Source organism: Triturus cristatus, chromosome 3_2, assembly GCF_964204655.1.
Source record: "Triturus cristatus chromosome 3_2, aTriCri1.1, whole genome shotgun sequence".
NCBI lineage: Eukaryota > Metazoa > Chordata > Amphibia > Caudata > Salamandridae > Triturus > Triturus cristatus.
In genome coordinates, this window is record NC_140584.1 from 685,832,787 (window position 1) to 685,852,778 (window position 19,992).

At 43.1% G+C, this 19,992-nt stretch overlaps 1 protein-coding gene across 4 annotated transcripts in view; it reads left to right on the top strand.

Annotated features, from left to right (window-relative positions):
* The window catches only part of MAP3K13 (mitogen-activated protein kinase kinase kinase 13), a 408,282-nt gene that overhangs the window by 368,995 nt on the left and 19,295 nt on the right, over positions 1 to 19,992 (top strand). For all 4 annotated transcript variants that reach the window (XM_085648731.1, XM_085648730.1, XM_085648732.1 and 1 more), the window contains one exon: positions 16,031 to 16,328. In XM_085648731.1, the coding sequence (XP_085504857.1) occupies positions 16,031 to 16,328 (298 nt within the window). The remainder of the gene's footprint in view (positions 1 to 16,030; positions 16,329 to 19,992) is intronic.

Here is a 19,992-nt window from a genome sequence, read left to right on the forward strand (position 1 = left end):
AGAGGTTTGTGCACCATTAATACCAGTTTAATACCCACATTTTGCAATAAGTAACACGTGACCATTCCAGCTTTGCAAAGGGCCTTCCACCACACAGTAACACATGACGCTTCATTTTTTGGAACGTTTGAGCTAGAAACAAGGCTTTTTTTGTTCAAATCTCGCGATTAGGGAGAAGATGATGAATTATGTGGCTAATGCGGCAAATTTGTAACTGTGCGAAAGTCGGTGCAGCTAAACAGTCGCATAATTCCAGTGGCCCTGCTCATACCGCTGATTAGGTCCACAAGTGCTTCTCAGTGATTCCTTCTTTTTTTGTCTCACTGAGTTCATAGTTGAGCTTCTGTGGAAACGAGGAAGACTAAACCGGAGGTTGCCACTCCACAACACAGACTATCATACCACATAATTACTCTCCATAACGCATAATCCCACTCTACATAATTCCTATAAAATAAATACCACATACTTTCTATCCACATATTTTCACTGCACAACTTACCACATAATTCCACTACACACAACGTACATCCACTTCACTCCAAAAAACATTATTTAACAACACCAATAGCTGTAACTCTCGCAAATGCGAAACCTATTACATTGCAAACACTTATATAACTAGTAGTCGCGTTAGCAGAGTGGAGTAGAAAGGGTGCTGGGCCTCCGACCAGCGCTCAGGAATTCCGCTGAACTGGACTTACAGGAGATACCAGGAGGGCTTCTTGGTCCCCAAAGTCCCTCAGGAGAAAACTGGACTTCATCCCAACATCGAGAAGGAATCTCCAACCCCAGCTGCAACTCGAACGACATCCTGCCATCGCAAGACCTCTGCGACTCCCTGGCCACCTTCTTTCACCGCAAGATCGCAGACATCCACAAAAGCTTCAACATACAAGACACCCCCACCCGACAGCCGCCGACACCCCAGACTCACTCTCCCCAGCCACACTGACCTCCTGCTCTCCTGGACCCACGTCACTGACGACGACACCAGCAAAATCATGAACACCATCCACTCCGGCTCACCATCCGACCCTTGCCCACACCACATCTTCAACAAAGCAAGCTCCATCATCGCACCCCATCTCCGGAAGATCATCAACAACTCCTTCGAGCCTGAGAGCTGGAAGCACGCCAAGATCAATGACTTACTCAAGAAACCCAAGGCGAACCCTAAGGACCTCAAGATCTTCTGGCCCATCTCCCTGCTCCCATTCCCAGCGAAAGTCATCGAGAAGATTGTCAACAGGCAACTGACACACTTCCTCAAGGAAAACAACGCTCTGGACCCATCCCAATCTCGATTCCGCAGCAACCACAGCACCGAAACTGCCCTCATCGCCGCCACCGACGACATCAGGACCCTGCTGGACAACGGCAAAACCGCTGCCCTCATCCTCCTGGACCTCTCGGCCGCCTTCGACACAGTCTGCCACTGCACCCTACGCACACGCCTCCACAACGCAGGGATCCGCGACAAAGCCCTGGACTGGACCACCTCCTTCCTCACCAGCAGAACCCAGAGTGTCCGCCTCCGCCCATTTCGATCTGAAGCCACAAAGATCATCTGCGGCGTACCCCAAGGATCATCCCTCAGCCGACACTGTCTATATGGCCCGCCAACATCGTCCGATCGCACGACCTCAACATCATCTCATAAGCCGACAACACCCAGCTGATCCTCTCCCTCACCAAGGCCCCCACCACCGCCAAAACCAACCTCCATGAAGGAATGAAGGCCGTTGCCGAATGGATGAAGAACAGCTGCCTGAAACTGAACTCGGACAAGACGGAAGTCCTCATCCTCGGCTCCACCCCCTCCGCCTGGGAAGACTCTTGGTGGCCAACCACACTGGGAGCTGCACCGACACCCACTGACCACACACGCAACCTGGGATTCATCCCAGACTCATCGCTATCAATGACCCAGCATGTCAATGCTGTATCCTCCTCCTGCTTCAACACCCTCCGCATGCTCCGCAAGATCTACAGATGGATCCCCACCGGAACCAGAAGGACAGTCACCCAGGCCCTCGTCAGCAGCAGACTGGACTACGGCAACGCCCTCTACGCGGGAACCATGGCCAAACTCAAAAAAACGACTACATTGCATACAGAACACCTCTGCACGCCTCATCCTCGACATCCCCCGCTACAGCCACATCAAGGCCCACCTCAGAAATCTGCACTGGCTCTCCGTCAACAAGAGGATCACCTTCAAGCTCCCCACCCACGCCCACAAGGCGCTCCACAACACCGGACCAGCATATCTCAACAAACGACTCATCTTCCTCACCCCGAACCGCCAGCTCCGCTTCGCCGACCTTGCCCTCGCCACCGTTCCGCACATCAACAGAACGACTGCCGGTGGCAAATCATTCTCCCACCTCGCCGCCAAGACATGGAACACCCTCCCCACCCACCTGCGGCAGACCCAGGACCTGCTGACCTTCAGGAGACTTCTCAAGACCTAGTGCTCTTTACAAATGATTGATTGATCCCCTATCCGGTAGCCTGCCAGGAGGTGGGTTTGCAGAGTGGTGGAGAAAGTGGGGGCATGGCCTCCGAAGACGTCTTAGCAATCCCACTGTGTGGGACTTACTGAAGGTAACAAGAGGGGTAGTTGGCCCCCAAGGGCATCCTTGGGTGCCAACTACTCCTCCTATTACCTCCAGTAAGTCCCACACAGCAGGATTGCTAAGTTGTCATAGCAGGCCACGCCCCCTTTCCCCACCACTCCACAAACGAACTTCCTGGCGCGCTCTTGGATGGAGATTAAAGTCCCATTCGCTGCTGGGGGTCCTTAGGGGCCAACTAGCCTACCTGATACCTCCAGTATGTCCTAGATAGTGGGATTGCTGAAAGCTGGCCACGCCCCCTTTCTCCATCACTCTGCAAACATGCCTCCTGGCGTGTTCTAAGTTGGGGGATTAAGTCCCCTTGAATATTGAAGGTCTCTGGGGGCCAGCTAGCCCACCAGGTACCTCCAGTAAGTCCCACACAGCTGGATTGCTGAGAGTGGTCCGAGGCCACACACCCTTTTTACACCACTCTGCAAACACGCCTCCTGGTGCACTGCTGTTTGGGGGATGAAGTCCACTTTAGTCCTGAGGTCCTCAGGACATAAGAGGACCTCATCGCCCTACCAGCAGTGCGCCACAAGGCGAGTTTACAGAGTGGCGTGGCCTCGGACCACCTCTCAGCAAACCCTTGCGTGTATATCCTCTCAATAGGAATCTCTCCACCATCTTTTTCTCCTCTGCTGTGTATGCTTCAAGTGTACTGCAGTTTCTCTTCGCTCTCAGGAGTTCCCCATAGGGGATTCTCCATTTGAGTTTGGAGGGATGATGACCTACTGGCATGCAGGATGCTGTTTCCTGCAGTTGCCTTCCTATGTAATCTGGTCTGTATGGTTTCATCCTGAACTTCCACCAGTATATCCAAGAAACCTATTCTGTTCACATTAGTTTTACTGGTGAACTTGAGATTGAGATCATTCTCGGACATCTTGTCCAAGGATTCATCTAACTCTCTTTGTAGACCGTCCCAAATCAAAAATTTCATCTATAGAGCGCGTCCACAGTACTAGCTGTTGTGTATATTCCACAAACCTCTCTGACGAGATGTGTTCAGATTCCCACCAGCCCATAATCATGCAGGAGCGAAGCAGCTGTCCATGGCAGTCCCGGTCAGCTGTTTATACCATTGGTTGCCAAACAGAAAGTAGTTATGCTCTAGAGAAAATGGGAGCATCTCAAGGAGAACCATGGTATGGTGATATGATGCTATTGGTCTATCCCTGAAAAAATGCCTACATGCCTTCAAGCCTAGCTCATGTTGAATGCTGGTATAAAGGGAGACCACATCCACTGTGGCCAAAATATATCTGGATTTCCATGGGATATCTGCAACTTTGGAAATGAAATCCATGCTGTCACGGCAGTATGATGGAAGGCTACACACATATGGGAATAAAAAGTGGTCAAGATAAATAGAAGGATTCTCTAAAAGGCTGTCATTTTCCGATATGATGGGCCTGCCCGGTGGATTGGTGCTGTGTTTGGGAACTGTGGGCAACATATAGAAGCAGGGGGTCATAGGTTTCTATACTGTTTTAAAATAACAATTCATCCTGACTTAAAATGCCCCCCAGATGGCAGTTTGAAAGCACATTATGAAAAACATTGACCGTGAGACCATATATATATCCTCACAAATACCCGCTTCCTAATCTAGAGCGGGCTCCAACACTGCTCAGGTTCACTACACGTGACTTAATTGCCACAAAACAAGGCTCCTGATACCTTTTCTACACAAGGATTGATCCTCCGTGTAGCCGTGTTTCCGCAGCTTTGCCTTTCTCAATGCAGGTAAAAGAAAAGGCGGGTTCTGGTTACACCTCTTTAAATGCACAATAAACTGTTCCCGTTGGAGAAATTTCAATGCCATAAAAAGAGGACTGACACATTCCATGTATAGTACTTGTTTATATTTAGGCTATTAACATTGTGAATAATCAGATGTCATCAAGCCTTTTAAAAACTATTCAAATGCCAATATACATTTTCAAAGTTAGAATAACATGTTCCTCCTTCAATGAATACTGCATGTAATCTGAACAACAAAGTCTTCGTTTATACTCAGCCACACTAAGGGGCCGATTCCGACGTCGGACAGACTCAGGTCTGTCCGACATCGGTCATGAGCCGTAACCGACCGACCTGCTGTCGTCAGTTACGGCCCTTTAAGTACGATGCGACCAAACTCTGTTCGGTCGCCCTCGTATACTTCACAATGGGAGCATGCTTGCATTGTGAAAAGCAGGGGTGCAGTTCATCCCTGCACCCTGTGGCGGGCACCCCAAGGTGTCTGCCCCTAGGTGCAGGGATCCACAGAGGGGAACCATAGGTGCCCCCAGGCCGCCATTTGGCAGCCTCACACCCATGGGGGCCCTACTGGGGGTCCCCCAAAGACAGTTTCCGACTGCCTTTTTGTGCCGGAAAGACCGCCACGAAAAGGCAGTGAAAAACTGGCATCGTACTCCCTCGGTCGTAAAGAGGCGGCCAGGGGAGTACTGAATGATTTCCGGATGGCGGACGGGCTCTCCGAGCCTGTTGTCAGCCATCCGGAAATCCGAGTCAGATTCCTTTCCAATCGAGCCCATCGGAATGGCTCAGTCGGAAAGGAATCCGGCCGGCACATTCCAATGCGGGCGGAAGGGCTCCCAACGTCGTTCAGAGCCCTTCCGATCGGAATCGGCCCCTAAGATGTTACTCATACATATATGCACACACACACACATTTTTTTTTTCACTGGAAAAAACAAATGTTACAGAGACGTTAGAGTTAGCAAACTGAATTTTACAAAACCTTCCAAATTTACTGAAAAAAACAAAGGTTACAGGAATGTTATAGTTAGACCGACATTTCACTCGTACAAAACTATAGAGAAATTCAGCAGTTATAGTTAGCTGAGCTAACTATAACTCGCAACCTCACTAACTCATCACTCATGACATTGGCAGTGACATCACTGATAGTGTATTGTCATGCCCACATGCCCAGATTATTTATTGAGAGTTTGGGTGCAGGGGAATTTCCCCAATCATCTGACCAACTAATCCTAGTCCTGGGACAGTAATACATTTCCAGGATCATCAGATCGGTTTTGTCGCCATTTAATTTTAAGCAACAGTTTGTCATCCAGTTCGCCACCTTTTCCAAACAGGGTACTAATTGATGGTGATTTCAGTTCTGCCCCTCCGCCACTGATACCACCAGCTGCATGGCGTTCGCAAAGGACACGATAAATAGCCCAAACTCCTGAACGATTTTCGCCAAAGGGCCCGTATATACGGTAAACTATGTGGGGCTGAGAGACGAACCCTGTGGGGCTCCGCATCAGACTGGCATTGTATCGGAAAGACCATGAGTAATATCTCACAGACTGTAAGTGATTTGCTTATGGCTGCAAGCAGGTGTGAGTTCAGCACAATTTCTAGTTGTAATGCATTATAGCCAATAGTAAGAAAATTCATATCTTTATGAATCATTTGGTTTCGGGGTCAAATATCACTGATCTCATGTGCTTGGCCAACGTAATAGTCATCAATTACCTTCCAGCTGTAAAAAGGTGCCACTTAAGACCCTTTCTTTTCTGTTTTATATTTGGTGTGGTAATATTCAAGAACGTATGGATTCAACGATATCAGGTTATCACTCCTGAGTAACTCTTCTTTTCCATAAATCCTTTTTGATAAAATTATTCTTGATTGGGTAACTACAATTCGCCTGCTGAGACAATTTGTTTTATCATTTCATAAACTGCAAGATTTGATTGGCATCTCAATCTATGTTGTTGTTCAAATCCACAATTCTGTATTAACCCCTTCAGCGCGGCGCGGATTACCGCGCCGTGCTGAAGGTTCCGCGCGCAGGCGGGGCCTTGACGGAGCGGTTCCGTCATGCGCACAGCGCGACCGACGCGCATGACGGAACCGCTCCGTCACACGCATCGAAGGGGCTAAAACTAATAAAATATAAATATTTTGATTGACATCTATCAAATCAGTGACAATGCTTATGACTCTATAAAGTTCCAGTGCGATCAGGAATTAATTTCATTTGCAACTCACTATCCTGAAGACAGTAAAAGAAACTTGACCTTCCTATTACCCGATCAGTGACCAATCATCCTCTTTCTCTTTTGCACTATGTTATTATTTTGTTCCACTTTAAAATGCAATATTAAGAAACACTTTTCAATCTGTAGTACACATGCTCTTCTATCTCAACGGGAAACTAAACCTATTTTTAGCCTACATTAAAAGCCTATTAGCATTGACCAGCACCAACCAATGAAACACTTATGTTTACCACAGGATTCAAGTTACACAATGGCTGGCATATAAATCATCTTATTAGTTAGTTATGCTTGGCGTTAATCCCATACCTGCTCTCAGCCATTAGTAGTTTTGGGCAATCATTGCTGCCAAATTGAGGATTGGCCAAGGTTAGTTAACACACAACCCACAAGTTTTAAACAGTGCAAACTTCATGTTTTATATATAGTGTCTGTATGAGCAAAATATTGTTTTTTCTATGGGTATCTAAGTACTAGAATCTACTTCCTGTGTCTAGTCGACTCCTTTCTAGTCATTTACTGTTCTGGAATTCCCTGAAAACTTGGCTGTTTAATGTGTGTTTTTATGTGTGTATTGGTATTTATCGAGAACAAAGATCACTTGAGAGCAACAGAGTGCTGAATAGCGGCATGGTGCCCCAGAAGGTAAAATTATCTTTCCAGCAACCGTGTCTTCTTTGTCAGTATCTGTTAGCGTCAGGACATCCTTTGGGATAGCAGTTGAACTCCAAAGATAAATGCAATACCTTTTCTGACATTTCTTATTGCTTTATCTTCTCGACATTCATAGATATTTGTTTTATTGGTACTTTTAGTGCTTTTCAGAATTCATTGTACCATGGTTTCTGTAATGAAATCAATAAAATCTATAATTTTCCACAGTTCTTTGGAAAATATTTAAAACTAATAAGAAACTCTTATTAGTCAACCTTTCCCCTTTGAGTTTCCTTTGCAATTCAGCGAGTTATGATGTTTGGTTTACTCCCTCATTCGATGCAACCTGCTCACTGAGGAGAGGGCAGGCCTCTCAGAATTTCTCTACCATTGGCAGTTTTGTCTGGAGCATTAGATCTGTCTTAATGCATAACTTCCTTCCAAAACTTCACAATTCTTTTGGTTCAGTTTATCAGGAAGTTTTTGTTATTCTTTGAGCTCCACACACATGAAATCATGTTTTTAGGATCTCAGTTGTTTCTGGGCTGCCCTCAAGTTCATTTGGTTTGCACGCAACCTGGGCGGTGTTTACTGCACTGCTGACATATGCACTTCCCTAAAAGTCAAACTTGGAGACAGTCTCTGCCTTTGTTGGTCAGAATTATTTCTGGAGCTTTGGCACATTTGTGGTTGGAAAGTTACAATGACATTCATCTCTTCTTTTCGGCTTTCTCTAGTCTGATCTCTGAGTTTGCAGATGTTTTTTTTCATTTCCTATATATTCTCTTTCACATCAGAAGTTGGTGAATCTGCACCTGCTCGACTAAATATCTGTGTGCTTCTTTTTGTTTCAGGTTGTCTAGTGTACTTGATATCTCAGATCTGTGGCAAGCTGCTATGCTTTTCCGCCTATCCTGAGCTCAGGGTAACCAAGAAACACATGACCCAGTTTTGTTGGGCTAGTCATTCCGATGCTAAAGACTCTCTCACTTTGTTGATATTTTTACCTATGTGTTCTTGCAAGATTTGAGGTTTTAGCCTGGAGGTTTCAACAGCTCCATTGCATCAGATCATAGATCGGTTTTGGAAATATGCTCTACTGTTACTTTCAAGGTTTGTTTGGCTTCTAATTTGCTCCTTCCTACCGCTGTTGATAAGAGATATTACTTTGTCCTCCTACATTGATTTGCAGGCTCATACCAATCAAGAAGGGATTAATGAACTATACTGCAGGGTGATTAACTGGTTAGCTAAAATATTTTTTAACTTGTTGGGTGAAACTTTTTTACTTTCTTGTCTGCAGTTGTTAAGAATGATAGGGAAAGATGAATATTATTTGAAAAAAAAGGAGACTTTCCTTCATAAGAAAAAAAATCAATTTTAACTATAGTGTCATTTTAAAGATTTTGGGGCCTGGGGCAAGACATATTTTGGGGTCCCCTGTTCAGGGCAAAATTGAACTTTATTACCTATTCCATCAAGCCTGCATGATGACAAACAATATTATACTTAAACTGAAACAGTTGAAATATGTCTTGTCCAGGGCCCTAAATTCCTTAAAACAACAGTGGGTGGAGAGACTGAGTGAAAAGTTGAGGCAGGGAGACTGAGTGATGAAGGTCCTTATATATGAATCGATAAAAGACAGAGTTGTAGCATCCTCCGCAGTCTGGATACCTGCCAATGACTATGCCACACATGAAGCTTAATATTACATATCTTGATTCATCTGCGTGTAACTGTGAACCCAACATTGTAAAACAAACTTTCATTGCATTCCACTCTGACACCTATGTCACAGCTTTCGGAGTCCATTAGGAGTCAAAAGGGTTCAATCATAAAACTCGCAAGACACTGCATCTCCCACTTTGTTTAATAACTTTTTAAAAACATTTACAAATCAGTATACATATATGTGTGTGTATATATATATATATACATACTGGTTAGGCAAACACAGTGAGGCCCACTACTGTAAAAGAGGTTTTATTTCCAAAGTTCAGCAGCGCCTGATTCCACTCGTCTAACGTTTCGGCACATTTGCCTTGATCACAGACTGGAATTACAAGCGCCAGGTGCGCTCAGGTATGCTTTTAAATAATTGCATCACGTGACTGGAATCACCATACTACCAATCCCACAGTGCATTGTGATTGTTTTTAAATGCACAAGATGGAAGTCCATAGATGTTGTAACCTTAATGGCGATTATATTATAACACAAGCACTGTTAATACTGTGGAATATTCAAAAGGACAGTCAGGTGAGTTGGTACATTACCGCAAATGTTCTCATGTTGTATTTTACTTAGGAAATGCAACCTTTCACAGCACGATCATCGCAGGATATCGTCCTGCTTGAATCCCTTCCAAGCACCAGTCTTTTTTGCTCTAGTGGCAATCCTAGTAGGTAATCCTTCGTAGGTTGTAGGCGCAAGTGAGTCAGGCTCCTCCATTAAACATCCACAACAGCATTTCCCCGTTCCGGAGCCCCAGACCCTTCAGGGCGGCCTCACGCAATGGGCACGGAGCAGCCCATCAAACACACACTGGTTAGGCAAACACAGTGAGGCCCACTACTGTAAAAGAGGTTTTATTTCCAAAGTTCAGCAGTGCCTGATTCCACTCGTCTAACATTTCGGCACATTTGCCTTGATCACAGACTGGAATTACAAGCGCCAGGTGCGCTCAGGTATGCTTTTAAATAATTGCATCACGTGACTGGAATCACCATACTACCAATCCCACAGTGCATTGTGATTGTTTTTAAATGCACAAGATGGAAGTCCATAGATGTTGTAACCTTAATGGCGATTATATTATAACACAAGCACTGTTAATACTGTGGAATATTCAAAAGGACAGTCAGGTGAGTTGGTACATTACCGCAAATGTTCTCATGTTGTATTTTACTTACGAAATGCAACCTTTCACAGCACGATCATCGCAGGATATCGTCCTGCTTGAATCCCTTCCAAGCGCCAGTCTTTTTTGCTCTAGTGGCAATCCTAGTAGGTAATCCTTCGTAGGTTGTAGGCGCAAGTGAGTCAGGCTCCTCCATTAAACATCCACAACAGCATTTCCCCGTTCCGGAGCCCCAGACCCTTCAGGGCGGCCTCACGCAATGGGCACGGAGCAGCCCATCAAACACACACTGGTTAGGCAAACACAGTGAGGCCCACTACTGTAAAAGAGGTTTTATTTCCAAAGTTCAGCAGCCCCTGATTCCACTCGTCTAACGTTTTGGCACATTTGCCTTGATCACAGACTGGAATTACAAGCGCCAGGTGCGCTCAGGTATGCTTTTAAATAATTGCATCACGTGACTGGAATCACCATACTACCAATCCCACAGTGCATTGTGATTGTTTTTAAATGCACAAGATGGAAGTCCATAGATGTTGTAACCTTAATGGCGATTATATTATAACACAAGCACTGTTAATACTGTGGAATATTCAAAAGGACAGTCAGGTGAGTTGGTACATTACCGCAAATGTTCTCATGTTGTATTTTACTTAGGAAATGCAACCTTTCACAGCACGATCATCCCAGGATATCGTCCTGCTTGAATCCCTTCCAAGCGCCAGTCTTTTTTGCTCTAGTGGCAATCCTAGTAGGTAATCCTTCGTAGGTTGTAGGCGCAAGTGAGTCAGGCTCCTCCATTAAACATCCACAACAGCATTTCCCCGTTCCGGAGCCCCAGACCCTTCAGGGCGGCCTCACGCAATGGGCACGGAGCAGCCCATCAAACACACACTGGTTAGGCAAACACAGTGAGGCCCACTACTGTAAAAGAGGTTTTATTTCCAAAGTTCAGCAGTGCCTGATTCCACTCGTCTAACGTTTCGGCACATTTGCCTTGATCACAGACTGGAATTACAAGCGCCAGGTGCGCTCAGGTATGCTTTTAAATAATTGCATCACGTGACTGGAATCACCATACTACCAATCCCACAGTGCATTGTGATTGTTTTTAAATGCACAAGATGGAAGTCCATAGATGTTGTAACCTTAATGGCGATTATATTATAACACAAGCACTGTTAATACTGTGGAATATTCAAAAGGACAGTCAGGTGAGTTGGTACATTACCGCAAATGTTCTCATGTTGTATTTTACTTAGGAAATGCAACCTTTCACAGCACGATCATCGCAGGATATCGTCCTGCTTGAATCCCTTCCAAGCGCCAGTCTTTTTTGCTCTAGTGGCAATCCTAGTAGGTAATCCTTCGTAGGTTGTAGGCGCAAGTGAGTCAGGCTCCTCCATTAAACATCCACAACAGCATTTCCCCGTTCCGGAGCCCCAGACCCTTCAGGGCGGCCTCACGCAATGGGCACGGAGCAGCCCATCAAACACACACTGGTTAGGCAAACACAGTGAGGCCCACTACTGTAAAAGAGGTTTTATTTCCAAAGTTCAGCAGCGCCTGATTCCACTCGTCTAACGTCTATATATATATATCTATAAATATATATATGTATTTATATTTATGAAGGCTCCTGTCTCCAACGGAAACCTACTGCACTCACAGGGTTCCATCAAAAATTGCTTTATTCATGCGAGGATGCGTTTCGGTGTTTGCCTTCCTCTGCTCGCGGTAAAACAAACAGCGGCATGTGTATTGACGTTGTCTTTTAAAATGATAGATGAAATCTCATTGGCAGCAGTGCCTGAATGGAGGAAGGGGATTGGTTGCTTGTATCCTAATAGCATTACCCTCTGTTGGTGATTGGGAATTTTTCTTCTATGCGCTGCGTCCTGGAGGACTTTTAAGAACATTGTGAATTGCGAGGGTGCCCATATGGTGGCACAATCTGGAAACATTTAGTTGTCATTCAGACTGTAATTGTTTTATTTGACTCCCGCAGCGCAATTGTATAATTGTACTCTTGTAATTGTAGTCCCCACCATTCAATGCAAGAAGGCATCTTGGCTTTTTGATTGCCAAAGATAATCAGTAAACCTTGATGATCAGTTACCAGCTTAAAAGGCTTTCCGTACAGGAATACATGGAAATGTTCATAAGACCATAATACGGCTAAAAGTTCTTTCTGAGGTTGTGAGTAAGTACATTCTGTCTGGGACAAGCTTCTACTGGTATATGCTACATTATGTCTTCGAGCATTTGGGTGTCCGCTGTGCTGTGCAAGGTTAGCGCCTAACCCGACTGGGCTAGTCTCAGCGACAACCTCTGTATATATCTTTGGTTTGAAGTAAGCCATTTCAGCAGCAGTTTCAATGGCTTGTTTGATTTTCTTGAAATTTCTCTCACATTCTTGTGACCATTTAAATGAAAAACAATTCCTCGTAAGGGAGCACATATAGTAGTAAAGTCTCATATGTATCTTGAACAGTAACCAGCCAAGCCAAGAAATGAACTTATCATTGAAACAACTTGTGAGGGATCAGCATTTGACAGTGCAAGTACTTTGACAGGATCAGCTGTCAAACCCTCACCTGAACAGATATGACCAAAGAACTTTTGTCTTGTGGAACTCACACTTGTCAACAATCAAAGTGAAACCTGCATCAGTAAGTAAACAACATACTTTTGTGAGAACTTTAATCATGGTCCTTCTGTGTAGTTCTGAAAATCAATATGTCATTGCTATAATTGAATGCATTCACCACAGGCTTATGGCACGTCTAATGATATCTTGGAAAAGATCTGCAGCTAAGGATACACCAAAACTGAGTCTCTTGAATCAAAACAGACCAATATGTGTACGAAAGGTTGTAAGATACCTGCAATCTTCCTTTCAACTGATGATAACGATTATTTAAATCAAGGCGAGAGAAGAAATTTGCAAAATGTCAATGCATATGCATACAGCTTTCCTTTACTGTTCTTCTTGGGAGCTACCACTATGGAAGAAACCCATGGCGTCTGCCCGGTTGAATGCTCAATAATGTCATGCTTAAGTAACAATTCAAGTTCTTTTTCAATAGCTTTTTGTAACTGAAAAGCAATTTGACTATATCTCTGAGCAACAGAGTGGACATCTTCATTAATATGCAGCATTATTTTCTTAGTCTTAAGCTTTCCTAAACCATGAAACAGTGAAGGGATTTGACTTACTATTTCATGATGAGAATTCATGTTGGTATTCACAAAAATAAGTCCCATATCAGCAGCTGTACTGAAACTGAGCAGACAGGCACTTCACGTTGTACCTTGAAACACATGGATGGGTGCTTACACCTTCATTTTCTTGTGTTTCATTGTCACTATAAATGAACCGTAACTTATTATGGGCATCTATGCAGCTGATGTGTACACTTTGGTTTTCCATGGCAATAGAGATAATTCATTGTATATCTCTTAAGACATTATGTTTATTGATGCGCTACTGTCGATGATGAAAGGTATCGAGCAACCATTTATTTTCAATGGAATATTCAGACAATGTTCATATGATTTTGGTGGTTTCACATGTCAACTTTCCTTTGACTGACATTTTTCCTCACACACAGCCAGTCCGACATGCACACGTTTCTCTGAGATAAACTTCAACATGGCACAACCACCTTCCTCACTTTCACTTGATATTAAAGCGGAAGAACTGTTTAACGATGATTTAGATGACAATCAACTTTATTCAGAGTCTATTTGCCTCAATTGATGTTGCTGTTTGGCCTTGTGGGTGTGTGTCGAAAGGTGGTAGTGATTTTAGGAAGGCAGCAGCATGGTAACTAGTTATGGGAGTGACTGCCATTGAGGGTGGAGTTCTTTCTGCTGCAGTTGGTTGTCCATTTGAGCCTGCATCATTTGCTCTGTTTCTGAGGCCTTGCGATCGACCTTCCTCAGAGTCGTCAGGGACAGTTGGGGGAACTGTGACCTCCTCCTCGGTCTCTATTGGAGCCCCTTTGCTTATTAAAAACTTCTGGAGTTGTTCTGAGCTGTCACCTGGCAGCTTTGGTGGTGTGCCACTTCAGGTATTGCACATCTCAGTAACCCCTGTACTTCTTCTTGGGCCACCTCACCATGATATTACTCTTCTTTCTTACTTATTCTGTCAGCCAGCACTTGTATGTAATTTGTTAGTATTTCACTACTGATGATGGGAAATTTGTAGAGTGCAACATTACCCTGGGGTGTCTAGGCGCTACATGCAGTTCATTCAGTACAGAGGAGATAGAACAGTTAAACCGAGAATAGCCAGGTTTTGAGGCCTTTCCTAAATTCAAAGAGACTTTTTTCAATGTGATAGGCAAGGAATTCCGCAGGCTTGCAGTTTTTTTAGCACTTTTTCCTGTATCAATACATAATTGCATTTTGCAGTATCACTCAAATAATGCACAATTGTATCTTGCGTGGCAGTGCGGTACCTTTATGTATGGCCTGACCAACACGTTCTCGGTCATCGATGTGTAGATTCTTTGCAACGCTTCCGTTGTCTTCACCCGCTTTACAGCGGCTGGAGTTGTACTTTGACTCCACATGCATGAAGTGTCGAGTCCATACTTCAACAATGACACAGGTTGCACGCACTAGCAGTTTGCTTGGACCAAAGCAAACTCTCTGGTAGAGCACGACCATTCTCTGCGTTATTTATCCCCTATCTTGTTGGCAGTTGTGGTGTCCTCTGCAGCCTGGGTACCCGCCAATGAATACACCACTCACAGAGCTTAATATTATACATCTTTATTCGTCTGTGTGTAATTGCGAACCCAACATTCTAAAACAAGATTTCATTTCATTACGCTCTGACACCTATATCACAGCTCGGCAATGTCATTAAAAGCCAAAAAGGATCTTTCGTAAAACTCGCAAGACGTTACAAGAGTGAGAGAAACTGAGAAATATCTCTCTACTAAGGCGCCCCATAGATAGTGCTGGACATGGTCAATTGCCCACTATGCCCGTACCTTAAAACACCTCTTAATTTAGTTCACCAGAAGAGATATTTTAGTCTACTCTGGATTGGTTAAAATTAATTGTATCATGTGGCTTCTGTGCTTGATTCATGGCCTTCTTTATCTTTGTCAAAAATGAAAACTAAAATTCAGTTATGCCACAAATAATTATTTATTTTATTTAATTTTAATACACATGGATTCACTTTTAATTTTAATACACATGGATTCCCTTTATTTGTTACCTAGCTAGTTGATGTGGGTCGTTATGGGATTAAATCCTAACTGCATCCTTAATTCATTGAGCCAATGACGTAAGTTTTTTTTTTGTTTGTTTTTTGTATAAACTTTATTGATGATTTTTCAGAAAGAAAATATAAAAATATATAAGAAATGTTACAGCAGTATTTTCGGAATGTACACATAGCAGGTGCCACAGCATATACGATGACCAGTATAACAATAGAATGCAATGTACATATCATTTTCAACACATGGTCAACAACCCGCCAGCTCAATGTCAAAATGAATTACTACATTTCCCAGAGACAACTTCCATATTTATAGATGTGGATCAACCTGCCTTGGCACTCACATACCATACTCCCATTTGACCCCTAAACCAACACATTTCTCAACCCACTCCTGTTCTATCTTGTTCTGCTTGGGCAACATCTTCTGCAGCTTTTTCCAATAGGTATTGCTGATGTGGTCCCCAAATATCTTTAGGTTGACATTTAACAAGTAAATTGTTTGTTATTACACATGTAGGCAGACACATAAGATGTAATCGTATTACTTACATAATAGTAATCTAGTGTGGTGTTTAATTAACTATTGTGTTTGTGTTGTATGTTTTTCCTATATCAGACCTCCTCTCTGTATGAGAACATGCCAGTCCTACTCCACTTTCAGCTCAGAGAATTTATCAGCATCTGATGGGGAGGAAGGAAACACAAGCGACCACTCAAACAGCCCTGATGACTTGGCTCATGGGAATAAGGAACGATCTGCTGATAAACTAGAAGATATGCTCTCCCACACCCCAGAGATCCCTATTGAGATCTCAATGCAGTCAGATGGTCTTTCAGATAAGGAATGTGCTGTTCGCCGGGTGAAAACACAAATGTCCTTGGGAAAACTCTGTACCGAGGAGCACATTTATGAAGTAAGTGGAAACCTATAGAAATATGAGATGATGATCCTTGTTATACTTACCTTTGAATACGTGTGTAATCGCTGTTTAGCATGCTTATGCTAAAGGTTTCACAGCACTATAGAAATATCAGGATATGAGCAGTGGTCTCCAACCATTTATATCTTAAGAGCTACTTCTGATCATTGAAAATAGTTCTGATCTTCTAATGACTTGCAATTGTTGCAGTAGTGACCACATCAGAGACAGTCACAATAGTGGCCACGCCTTGCAAAATTACTAGTAGTGGCTACCCAGATGCATGTCATAATACTGAGCGATGCCAAAATATCCTACCAGAATATTGACCAATAAAATATCATGAAGCCACATACAGAGGTACATACAGATTTACTTTTCTAAACTAAGCACCTTTACAACTTGACGCTATACATATCATCAAGCTAAATTTAAGAATGTAAATAAAACTGTACTTACCTTTATATACTTATCCTCATGATATTTTGGTAGTCTATTTTCTGGATACATTATTTTGGCTAGAAAGTATTTAAAATTCAATATTGTAGTTGAACAACAACCACCCATAAGATGGGGTTACGGACAGTGTCAGAAAAACTTCATCATATATGCCTCCACATGACAAATGACATAACAGTCACAGTAGTAAGTGTCCACTGGCACAAAAGAAAATAGCTAAAAATCTACACAACTCTGTATGAACTGTCATTCAAAGAGCAGTTTAAATATGCTTTGCATTTCCTATCATTTTGTTTACCAACATCAACATATCATTTTCTCAAAACAGATGTTTTTCTATTAAAAAATATGCGACCTCCATTTTGTGATAACTCACTCAAAGAAAAACTTGACTTTTTTCTTGTAAAACTACATTTTTCAATATGGCTAGACCCTATGAATTAAGTACTGTGCTGGGCTGCACTTCAGGGACCTACCCATTGAAGTCCCCTGTAAAAGAGGCTCCTAGAATGAAAAAAAGATCTAGCCAGCTAGCAGCTATGCTTTCAGCTGTTTTCAAAATGTTATATGGTTCATCTCAATTGGGTTCGTCCCCTTTAGCACTGCCTTATGCCCTTGTAATAAGGGGGATTGTATATAATTCATACAAGTAGATCCAAAATCATCGATCAAATTTCCGATCAATAAGGGCTGCTACAAAAGAGTTTACCTATCCTAGAAACCTCCTGAGCATACCCATGCATTATCGAACCACAGGCAGCTAAGATTGCCAGAATGGAGGAGGTATGATGACTTATCAAAAGAACAGTTGGACTAGGAGTAACTGTATTGCCAGTATACAATACAATATTACATCCATGTCCCTTAGTGGTGTCTCAGTTGTTAGCATTCAGCGAGTGCTTCTGTCCAGCCAGGGAAATCTCGGGGATTTTCTCTGATCTGCAGTGATGTAGGCCCTCATGGTGCAGCTCTGATAAAACAGTCAGTACATTTACCCATTTCCTTGGCTGGACAGAAGCACTCGCTGTGTAAATAAGTAGAGCCAAAAATGAGGCTCATACAAGAGTGTCCCCAGGTCCTGTACCAAAGTAATAGGCACTAAACAAAAACACTACTTTATTTAATCTGTACTGCACGGTAGCCAATGGTAGACACCATGAACATGTGCAGCACAGTTAACATATTTTGCTAACAAGAATGTACTTTAACCAAAAATAACCCTAATCTTTATACAAGCTTTGGTGTATTGCTGGATTAACATTCATGTTGACACATAGGAGCCTGGAGTTAGATTTTTGAAAAGTCCTAAATTGTTTAGCCATGTAAAAACAATAACCAACCTGCAGCTCTTCAAAAATGTGTCATGTTAATTGTAAAAAAAGAAACCGAACGACCACTGCAAAAGCATTTCCATTTCCATTCATGTCATTCATGAATTGTTCTAGTGTGGTGATGAACCCTTTGGCATGTTCAGGAGAATAAAAAGCAGCCGAAGGAAGTTGAAGAACAAAGACGTTTGACAGACAAGGTTTACAAGAACATTATAGGCAATGGAACTCTAAATACGGTTCTCGCTTTGGCAGAGTATCTTGTGTGGCAAACTCGACATAAGGCATTCAGTCTGCTTGATGAAAAGTTTAAACTCCTAAACTGGCACAGATTGACTACATTACACAGCTGTATTCAGCTAGCACATGCTCATTCAGTGATACTGAAGTAGTCGCTATCCCTGCTTTCCCATATCTGAAAGATATGACAACCCCTGAAGAAGATAGATTCCCAAAGAAAGTAAGATACTCCTGCGTACAGAAACATAATAATAACTTTTCCATTTCAAGACTGAGGACAGGTTCTGTCACTAAGAGAAATTCTTGAACGGAAGTTAAAATGATGCTTAAACTTTGGAATAATTCTGAGTTCTTTGAGGGGCAGTATTTTACTGCCAACATAAAACAAGCATTTGCAATGCAATTGGTCTCACATTTGCTTAATTTAGAGCAGTTTGTGATTTAAATCACAATGTTTTTACCGATGTTTTGTGAAGTGTATGTATGTGGTGTGTAGTGGAATTATGTGGGTTGGATTGGAATTGTTAGTTGTGGAATTGTGTGGAGTGGAAATGTGTAGTGGAATTAAATGGCATGTTGTGCAGTGGAATTATGTGGATAGCAATTATCTGGTATTGAGTGTACTGGAATTATGTGGCGTGATATTTTGTGTTATGGAGTGTAATTATGTGGAACGGTATTTTGTGTTGTGTTTAATTATGTGGTGTGCTGTTGAAGTTTGTGGCATGATGTGGAATTCTTTGGTGTGGATTGAATGTATTGTGGAATTCTGTTGAGTTGAAGAATGTGGTTTAGTGTCAAATTATGTGATGTGGATTGGAAATAGGCTGAGTTAAATTGTGTGGTGTGGAATTGTGTGGATCGCCTTGCCTTTTTGGTGACCCAAAAAAATAAATAGGCAGGAGCTAAGCTCCAGATCTGTGTTTTTGGGTGTTTAAAAAAAAGGGGATGGGGATGAAAGGAACACAGAGGGAGGAGGCAGGGTGGAGAAGCAGTGGGTGACAGAAGGAGGTTGTGGGAGGCAATGGGGTTGTGGGTGGGGAGCATCAACAGGCTACCCCATTCACTTTCCCCCAACCTGAGATAAGAGGTGTGATGGATGCTGTGGGAACAGAGAACTCAGTAAGGACGCAGGGAGTTCACTATTCAAAAGCAACAGAAGGGGTAGCCATGAAGAAAGGCAGTGTAGCTTATGAAAAGATGTGCTCTAACACTCACAGACTCTCTCTCACACTCACTCTCTCACACTCTCCCAACCCCAATAAGTGGTCTCTCATGCAGTTAAGTCATTAACTGCTGTATAGGCATGATAGAAATATTACCTTGTTTCACACAGCCTTTGCAGCCAAGAGCAGGAGTTAAATTAATGCTGTAAACAACAGTGCTCACCCCCACTACATTGCCCAATTCAACAGAACTGGTTTTATCAGCCTCTGCAAGATGAAAAGTTGCGTCAGTCTGCTTGCATTTGAGACTGATCTTCCGAGCACATATTTCTGCTACAGGCGCAATACCCATAAGGCTGCCCTTGAATCCCTCATGCTGCAACACTCTAAAGATGATAAGCCTGATCTTATTTTTCCCAAGGAGGTAGAGACAAATGTGTTTTGTGTTTTTGGAGCACCCTTTGG